The 10105-nt window shown below is 42.5% G+C and overlaps 1 protein-coding gene across 1 annotated transcript in view; it reads right to left on the reverse strand.

The window, feature by feature from the left end:
- The window catches only part of PRTG (protogenin), a 124557-nt gene extending 115136 nt beyond the window's left edge, over positions 1 to 9421 (reverse strand). Inside the window, exons 1-2 of the mRNA XM_081831867.1 lie at positions 9126 to 9421; positions 6564 to 6866 (exon numbers count right to left, since the gene is read on the reverse strand). Of these exons, the coding sequence (XP_081687993.1) occupies positions 6564 to 6866; positions 9126 to 9219 (397 nt within the window). The 5' untranslated portion in view covers positions 9220 to 9421. The remainder of the gene's footprint in view (positions 1 to 6563; positions 6867 to 9125) is intronic.
- Positions 9422 to 10105: the final 684 nt, after the last annotated feature.

Below are 10105 nucleotides of genomic sequence, written 5' to 3' on the forward strand. Positions count from 1 at the left end.
GAGATTGGACAACAGAAGGAGTAAAGATGCTGCAGTGGCTTTATCTGGTTGTGCAGATTTTTCATGAGAGGATCAACAAACTAAGAATGTTAACGTGGAAAAAAAAAAAAGACTACAAAATCGTAACAATAAAAAGCCCATTTTGGAGGATTACTCCCAAAAAATATGATTTAGAGAAAGTAGTCTATACAAAGCAGCATCATTAAAAAAAAAAAAAAAACCTATCACTGATTTCCTATGGTTTCATAAAGTCAATTTTTTTTCTATTTTTTTAAATTTAAATTCAATTAGCCAACATATAGTACATCATTAGTTTTTGGTGTAGCATTCAATGATTCATTAGTTGCATATAACACCCAGTGCTCATCATCATAAAGTAAATTTTTAAAAGAAAATTTCCCTGGGGTGCTTGGATGGCTCAGTTGGTTAAGCGTCTGACTCTTGATCTCAGCTCAGGTCTTGATCTCAGGGTTGTGAGTTCAAGCCCCTCATTAGGCTGGGCATGGAGCCTACTAGAAAGAGAGAGAGAAAGAAAGAAAATTTCCTTTCCGTCAGTCCTAGGAAATAAGCCCAGTGAGGACACAAATTTGAAACCAGAACCCTGAACAATGATTGTGTTCTCCAACAGTCACTTGATTAATCTAGCCACAAATGCTAAAGCTATTAAAAAAAAAAAAGGCATATACATAAACATGAGAAAAGGACAAACCCTCCAGAAACAGAAAAAACAAACATTTTTAATTCATCCCTTCTGCTCAGCCTATAAGAATTTGGCTTTTAACACTCATCAAACGCAGTTTCTGAGAACCAGAGGTTGAAAAAAGAAAAAAACAAGGAATGTAAAAGTCAGGAAAGTATTTGTCAGATTAGTGTCAGAGACCTTTGTGAGGATGACACCTTCATCCTCTACAATACATATCCCTAGAGGGATTCACTTGACTGCAGAATTATAGCCACTGAAGGTAATTTAGTACATTTTTACCTTTTTTGCACATCACCGTTGTCAACTGCCGACTGTGAGCTTGCTCTGTGCAGATTACCATGTTAAAGCAACTGCCAACATTAATTACTTCAATGATTACAACTGTGTCTTCTTCTTCCTCTCTTATTTACCAAATTTAAATGATGAGCTTAAAAAATGTTTTACTGAAGAGTCTGGACATTCAGAAGTATTAAAATAGTCCTGACTGAAAGTGAAAATCTGGGGTATAATTTTTAGGTTTTCTCTTAAGACATCTCAATAATCACAGCTGTTCTTAAATTCAAGTATGAGGGTCGCCTGGGTGGCTCAGTCGTTAAGCATCTGCCTTCGGCTCAGGTCATGATCCCAAGGTCCTGGGATCGAGCCCCGAGCCCCCACTTCAGGGAGCCTGCTTCTCCCTCTCCCACTTCCCCTGCTTGTGTTCCCTCTCTGTCTCTGTCAAATAAATAAAACTTTAACAAAAATTCAAGTATGATCCTCAACAAAATGCCTAACATTATTGATTATTTTTCACATAGTCATTGCCAATTTAAAAGCTGAAAGTAATCCATCCTAACTGAGTGAATCTGCCTATGAGAAATAAAAATTCTCTCTCAAAATTGTAGTCAGGGCTATTAGGGGTCTCAAAAAAGTAACCTCAAATGTATTTATTTATTTATTTATTGAAATAGTGCTTCAACTTAAAGTCCTGCTTAAAAGATTTGTTTTGGGGGGGACTTGGGGGAGTTTTTGTATTTTGGTTTTTTTGCTAGTCTTTTAAATTACTCTGGACTCCATCAATAGGCCCAGCTGTTAAACTCAGGAGCAATGACAACAAATCCCTTGGCAAACAAGTGCTGAGAGTGAGACCCTTTCTTTAGAATAATCAGAGATAGTTGACAGAAGAGGGCCATACCAAATGCCCTTTCAAAATTCCATTAAGAAGCTGAACAGAAATAAAATAAACACATTTATATACATCTTAAAGCAAATTATAATTCTACCCCTCAGTGGATCCTGCTTGGTTATAAAATTAAAAATCCAACAACTTTGAAAAACAGTGAGATAGTGTTACAGGTTTCTGAAGATGAGAAATGATCCTCACTAATCAAGTGCAACGTGGGAAAAACTGGTTCCATTACCCAGAGATTATCAGGTACCTGATAAACCTTTTAAGTAGACAGACTTAAAGAACCAAGTGTCATTGTATATAAGCCTGTAGAACTCTATGTGCTTTTACTTCCCTGACTTAAGCAATTTTAAGATGGTCAATTTTTAAGTTAAACATGTACTCTTGAACCATAACCTCTTCTCTTTAAAGATGATTTTTCTTGGATCCCAGAAAGCATCATCTGAACCTTATCTACAGTGTTGGCAGATGGGTCTCTCTAAATACCTCAGTTCTTTCGTTATTTTTCTGAAATCAAATGACTTTTACTTTTGTGTTACAACTGTTGAATTAGGACAGGTAACTGTTAACAGCCTGAAGTGAATATGCACACATGTAAGAGGTGTTCCCCTTTACAGCATCTACAAATCTCAATAAAAAGTGACACTGTAGCAAAATCTTGCCCATCTTGGGTCCTAGATCACTAATAAAATTCTAAATTTAGGCTAATAGTCTCATAGTTCTTTCTCTTTTCAACCACCCACCTTTTTTTTTTTTTTAACATGAGTCATTAAATGTTCTCAATATATTTTAACTCATTTTGGGCTATAATTTATGTATTACTCCTTAAAATAGAAACCACACTCATAGAACAGTTTTTCATTAATCTAACTACAACAATAAAAGCCCTCAAGTTTCATCTCCATTTAAACTACATCCTTTTAAAGGGAATTACTATTGCTATGTAAAGTTATAGATACAGACCACCTCCCCCGCTCCCCCCCAACTTTACACATGCAAAAACTAACTTCAAAATTTTGGCGGGGGGAGGGAGGGGGGGAACATCATAAAGTTACAATACTATGGTCTTCCGGCTAACAAATGCTCGCTTAAAAAATGATTTTTCACCCAAGTGAACAGTCCCGAAATACCTAGAAATATAAGCTGGCTTTATGTTCTCTTTCCCTGTATCCTAAGACTTCAATTTCCACCTTTTATGGAAAGGAAATAAACAACTAGCTTCCTGTTCAATCACTCGCTTACAGCCAGTCTTTTACACATCACAGAACACAACCCGCCTCCTCCTTTACTTCTCTCAAACGTCTCTTATCTTAATTTAAACTTGTTGAAATATGAGACCGTTTTACCACACTAATGCTTTCCTATGAAATTTATCTTACTTTAATGTTAAGAACGCAAGAAACATCAAAATGTCCATGGATTATTTCTTATTCCTAAAATATTTAAATTAAATTATTTACATAGTGAAGACTTAGCGCCATTGAAAGTGAAAATTCAATTTGCCAAAAGCTAAAAATATTGCAATTTATAGGAAACAGCTTAATCTTCTGTTCTTACTATTGTATACAACTAGAAAAAGGGCCTCCCACATACTCTCCTTTCTATTCTAACTCCATGAAAATGTAAAACGGCTAAAATGCTTATCAACAAAAAGGATTACCTTTTTTAAAAAAAAAAAACCTAAATATTAATTTAACCCTGTACTTTCCTTTAAAAATGGGATGCCTTAGAAAAACTAAGTTAGACAAATTCTTTTGTGCTCGGATGAACAACAGGAAAGCAAAGCCTCCAGGCCTTTGGGGAGGAACCCTGTCCCTGCAGCCAGCTCTGATGTGCTTGGGAGATAAGACTCCATAGTGACACTTAAGGAAAGGCCTGTTCACATTTGAATTTCTGCATTCCTCAAGAACAATTCATGGCAATAACTAACTTTGCAGGAAGAGCTACATGAAAGCTTTGGCCAATGAATGAGGGTCATCTGCTCTTTATCACAAGGGTAAACCTCATCCTGGCCAGTTTCTAACCTTTTAACCCTGTGAATTCCTAATTTACACATGAATAATGGAATTCTTGCCTAGAGTGCAACTTTCAGCTTCTAGTTCCTAAGTTTAGAAACCAAGACTTGATTGCCTATATGTGTTAAAAATCTAAAACTTGCACAGATTAAAGTTTTAGATTTTCAGATGCTGTACTCTTACACTTCTGAACCAAAAGATATGCTTGCTGACAAATCTTTGATCAGAAAATAAAAAGAACATAGTTGCACCCTGCTGCTATCAATAAGTAGTAGAGACCAAGCTTTTTTTTTTTTTTTTTTTTTTTTAAGCAAAACAGAATGTCCACTTAATGCCTATTCTCTTCCTGTTTAATATGTATAACATCTTTACTCTGGACATAAGATAAAGTCATCTGAGCCTATATCACTGGACATGGCTCTTTAAACATCCAAACTAACTTTGTGAATTCAGAACCTCTAAGAAGTCTCATATTTCTAAAGAAAAATTTAAAACCACTATGCATTCATTTTAGATCTATAATACTGAATGTAATTTCCTAGCAAAATATCTCCACAGAGTTAAATAAAACATGTGCTTATGAAAAGTGTGGTCCCTATAACTGAGTACAGTTGACATTTAACAGCAATGTTCTACACAGTTTCACTAGAAAGTTTTTGATACTCATTATATGAAAACTACCTCACAACAGCTTTCAAAACTATTCACATCTAATATTTATTATCCATAATTTTTACAGTTAAAAAATCTAAAGATATTTTAAAAAGCCAATACTAACATTTGTTTCACTGTTAATAACACTTATTATCCTATACAGACTTTAAAGCTCTGTGTGTTTTCAAGGCATTTTTGAGTGCCTTAGAATTTTGTCAGGCTACTAAGGAGGTCCTGGAAATAATGTGTGGTCATGATAAATGCTTCATCCTTTCAAGGCCCATCCGCCCTCCTCCACCTTTCTATCCTGCTCCTCTCCTCTCCAGCAAAGAACTACAAGCTACAGTTCCTGGGTATGAAACACCTTCCACAACCCTGAAAAGGTGACAAAATTACAACTCTATACAACAACTTTATGTTACACAAAAAAATAAATGAACAGAGCACACTATCTTGAAAACAGCACAGAAAAACCGTTAGTCAACAACAACAAAATGATATTGGCCAGTGATTATGACAAACAAAAAAGTTTATCAGAAATTTTCTCAGGTTTTTGCTATTCTTGGGGGGGGGCAGGTTAGAACTGGGAACTTTTCTACCTTTCTGATATATTTCAATATAAAAGTATCTTTGCTTGGATAATTTTCTATAATTAATCATTACTGCACAAATAAAATAAATTACTAATATGATGGTGGCATAAATATGGTCATACACTGTTAAAATAGTTAAAGTCACCTAGAAAATCCCTGCCAGTAGCTTTCTAAATTTCAACTGTGTAGACCCTGAAGAAACTATTTCCTAAAGAATATGCTTTATCTCAAGAGCTCCCTCTTCCTATTGTTCATCCTGAAATGATCAATTTGTCAGTAAAGCACAAAATCTATCTTTTGCAGACTAATAAAAGAATGTAGCTGCAATACTTATAAAAACTATTTTTATTTTTTTAAGAAGTTTATTTTTATTTTTATTTTTTTTTTAAGACTTTATTTATTTATTTGACAGAGAGAGACACAGCGAGAGAGGGAATACAAGCAGGGGGAGTGGGAGAGGGAGAAGCAGGCTTCCCACTGAGCAGGGAGCCCGATGCGGGGCTCGATCCCAGGACCTGGAATCATGACCTGAGCCGAAGGCAGACGCTTAACGACTGAGCCACCCAGGCGCCCCAAAAACTATTTTTAAAATATAGTTGTCATTGTTTTAAGATTTACATTTTCTATTGTCATCTTGAGTGTTGCACGTTTGATCCCCCAAAGAGGTGGAAAGCCTCAATGGAAACAAGGAGTTCCCCATTCATCCTAGGCCCATCTTTACACTCAACAGTTATCAGGTCAACCACCAAGCACTGGGTCACTTGGACAAATGGCTGATCTGACATGGCTGTTAATACAAAGGAAATCATTAGACAGCAGACTTTATGACAACTGGAATAAAGGGGGTAGATCTGTTTTAAATCCATTAGGCATAATATGGAAATGGCCTTAACCTCTTTCTCTCCCAGCAGAAAAAGACTAGGAATACTTCAAAGGCTTGAGAGCTACTGACCAATGCCCTCTCTACAATTAAAAAGCAACATGAGTGATCTTAAAGCTCTCAGAGAAATGGAAGATTGGGCTTTAAGAAAGATTTAGCACTCAAGGGCCATCTACAAAGCAGAAAGATTTGCTTGTGATTTTTAAATTTTAATTATTAATTTATGAAAGATGAGATTTTAGAGCTTTCGTTGTATTAGCCAAACTTTTACACCCAACTCTTTTCATAGTGTGAAACACTTGTAAATTTATAGAAAGCCACTTCTACAGGTTTAGGTGTTCTAAAACTAACTTGACTTTCATTCTCAATCACTTATTCAAACTTATATTTTTTTCTCAGATTTTTCTGCATGCCTTAGTTAGCATCAGCTACTATCTCCAGGAAAATTCTTAATGTTTGTGTGATTTTTAGGGTTAGCACATAGTGAATCACAAAATCATCAAAATGTAGCAATGAAAAGTGTCAAACAATGAAGAATTTAAACACTTACTTGACAAGGTAAGATGCGCTTTTTGACTAAGAATGGCTCCATATTTGTTCATTGCCAAGCACTGATAAAATCCTTCATCAGACTGCTCTCCTCGCTTGCCTTCCGCTTCACTGATGTATAAAGAGCCATTAGACAGAACCTGGATCCGTTTATTTTCAGACACTTTTGCTCCATTTTTCAACCATGTGACCTTAATAGGAACTTCTCCATGAGCCTGGCAATCTAAAATGACTGGGTCCTTTCTCGTGACAGTTACATCCTGTGGTTCTTTTATAAAAAACAGTTCGCTAAAGCACCACACTCCTATAAGGAAAAAAAGGGGGGGGGGCATATCCAGAATTACAGATATAAAATCATTTCTTTAACACATAATTGTAAAACATATTCAGGGTGTAACATGACAAAGTTTAACAAACATATTAGTTAACTGATAAACACCTTAATAAACCAATCTAAGTTCAGCAAACCTTTTCAACAAATCAGAAAAATCATCTTTTACAACACCTACTCTAAAAGCAAAGGGAAGATTTCATAATCTTCTATGCCTTGTAAGAATCCTGTTCTCAAGCTCCTTGCTAGAGTATCAAAATCATCAGGAAAACTCATGAGCACAAGCTGTTTGCTACTTTTACAAGCTTGTCAAAAAGATCTTGAGCAGAGTAAGTCGTAAAAGTCTAATTTTACAAGAAATCATTAGCAAAACTCCAACTCTGTGAACAAGCAAGTTTATTTCCTTGTCCCTTGAAGAGTTTTGGACCCCTTGGCACCTACTCCTTTGGGAAGTGCATTTATCTTTTGTGACAAATTACAAGTTTGCATTTTTATATCTGTCCTTTTACAGCAAGGACTCTGTCTCCTCTCCTCGAAAGAGATCCATTTTACTTAATTTCTGCAGAGTAAGGTAGGTATTTAACGGACAAACAGTAGGCTTTGAAACGCTGGTAACTCTTGCTGATTGTATTCAGTAGGTGATCGGATTTGAAAACTTTCATTTCTTCTTTCTTTCCTTTCTCTCTCTCTCTCTCTTTCGAACTACCAACTGCTGGAATAAAGTGCGTGACTAATTGGTCCTTACTGTCTAATAGGGATAGGAGATTGCTTAATTGAACAATATACATTTTATCAGAGCAAAGGAAAGGTTTTATCCTAAGCATACAGATCGCCCCCGTCCTTGCCAGGAGAAAGCATCCGATGACCGCCTAATATCCTGTCACCTCCTGCATTCTGCGCAAAGGCCAGCTAAAGTCTGGCATACTGATCGGGGAGTGTTAGAGAAGTTTGGGAACATTTCATCTTCCTTATGATGTTCTGAATACATGATTACAAATTCCCGGGACTGATCTGTTTCTCATCAAGGCAGGTCCTCGGAAACCTCACGCACTAGTCACGCTCCCACCCTCGGGCTGCCGACTTCTAATATATGCCCTCGGCGACGCGAGCGACCCTAACAGCCCCGCGCTTAGAGGACCACTCCGGAAGGCGCCCATTGTGTTTCCGAGTCACATCTGACTTTGATCCTTTTCTCATGTTAACAGAAAACTAACTCCTCCAGAAAAGATGCAAGTCCGGGGTTTGTAACCTGTAAATAAATAAAATAACCCATTCTCCTGAACATTTCTCCTCCTCGCCCCCCTGCAATCATCACATCCACTTTACACTTTTTATCTCTTTGAGGATAAACCAACGCAGACGCAAATGAGAAAAATCAGTTCATCCAAGTTTGTACAAGGTTAACCTGGAGTATGGAGTGATCTTCACATTGGTACACATCTCGGGCCCTGCCCCAAAATACCTGGCTGGGCGGGGGAGGGGAGAATCCTATTTATAGGACTATACCTGCCTTCTCAGCTCCCGGTACCTTCCTCCCCTCCCCCCCACCCAGCACAAATCGGCCACGCACCTTCCAACCCATCTCGTCTCCAATTCCACCCCTCCCTCCTCCTCCTCCTCCTCTCTTGGTTTGGATCTGGGAAAATGGGGGCCCTAGAGGTGCTGCCCTGGCCGCTGAGTTCACCTATTCTCTCCCCTGCCCTAAAACGTGGGGGAAACCCCCACTGCAAAAAGGGGAAGCCGCGAGAAACCGCGGCGCCCCCTGCGTGGCCAGGCTGCCACTAAGGAAACAATATAAATAAAGCCACGTGCGCCGCGGCGGCCCCGGCGGGCAAGCCGGCGACCCGGCCGGCGGCGGGGAGCTGGGGCTGGCCGCGGAGGCGAGGACGCGGTCGGAGCCCGGACAATGGCGCGAGGAGAAAGGGGTAAGAGTGGACAACGGGCGCCACGGCCCTGCAGCCTGCGGCTCGGGGAGCGCAGCGAGGAGGGGCGTGTGCCGGGAGTGGCGCCCACAGCTCTGCCCGCGCCCCCGCAGAGCCTCCGGGCCGCCCGCGCCTAGCAGCGGCTCCAGACTGGCTGCAGGGAGGGGGCAGGGTCCGGTGGTCAGCGCACCGCGGAGGACCTCGCCGTCCCCCCAACACCCCCCCCCCCGCGGTTTCCTCTTTCCCCAGCCCACTCGCGCCGGCTCAAACCCCACAGGCGCAGAAGAAACGCAGAAGAAAGCGCGCCCACCTGGACCTGAGCCGAGGAGCAGCAGGAGCTGGAGCGCGCGGAGCAGCATCCCGGGCGGCCGCAGCCGGGCGAGGGGTCGCAGACAAGGCGCCATTCAGCGGGGCTGCGCGGGCATGCTCCCCGGCCGCCCCGTAGCCGCTGTCCGCCTGCCGGCCCCCGCCTCCGGGTGCTCCCCACGCCGCTGCTGGACGCGCGCAGCCTGGGCTTCCCTCTCGGGCTCCGGCGTGGTGTGGCTCGGCGCGGCCGGCGGCGGTTTCTGTGGTCGCGGCGAGGCCGGCGCACGGACACCGGCTCGCAGGAGGCTGGGGGCCCGAGAGTCCGGCCTGGGGGCGGAGTGAGGCGGAGGCTGGAGGGGGCGGGGGCGGCGGAGTGGACAGCGCCGCCGCTGCCGGCCTGGGGACTACTTTCTACATCTGGCCCCTGGTCTGGGGACCGCGAGGTCGGTGCGACCGGCGGAGGGAGACGCCAGGAGGGGGGCCCCGTGGCGGCCCTGTCGCTGCCCCGCGGGGAGGGGCGGGCCCCGCCGGACAATGCACCTGGGGGGTCAAGCCCCGGCTGAGGGTCTTCGGCCCGCGGCCCCGCCCCCTCTGCCTGCCCGCCACCGTCGAGGACAGAACCACAAAGGCCGAGTCTCGCAGCCCAGGCTGCCCCCGGGGCCCCTCTCCCGCCGGCTTGTTTAGGATTCGGGGAAGGAGGAGGCGGGGGTGGGGGAGGGATGGTGTTGAGAGACGTGGAAAGGCCGGAGACTTTTCCCCTGATGGCCCCTGCCCATCCCCCTCCTTCCCTCGCACGCCGAGGCCCTGTGGAGGGAAAACTGACTATTTCCACTTCGGAGATCTGTCAGCCTGACTGGAGGCATCCCCGGGTGCTAAGCCCCACATTTGGGGACGGCTCTTACCTTCCCTGCCCCCCATCAGATGCAGCACTGGCTTAAAAACATCTCCAAAAAGTGCCCTGAAATGAACAATTACCTTTTGGGG

The sequence above is a fragment of the Leptonychotes weddellii genome, chromosome 9 (assembly GCF_054177405.1).
Source record: "Leptonychotes weddellii isolate Sample4059 chromosome 9, ASM5417740v2, whole genome shotgun sequence".
NCBI classification, from domain to species: domain Eukaryota; kingdom Metazoa; phylum Chordata; class Mammalia; order Carnivora; family Phocidae; genus Leptonychotes; species Leptonychotes weddellii.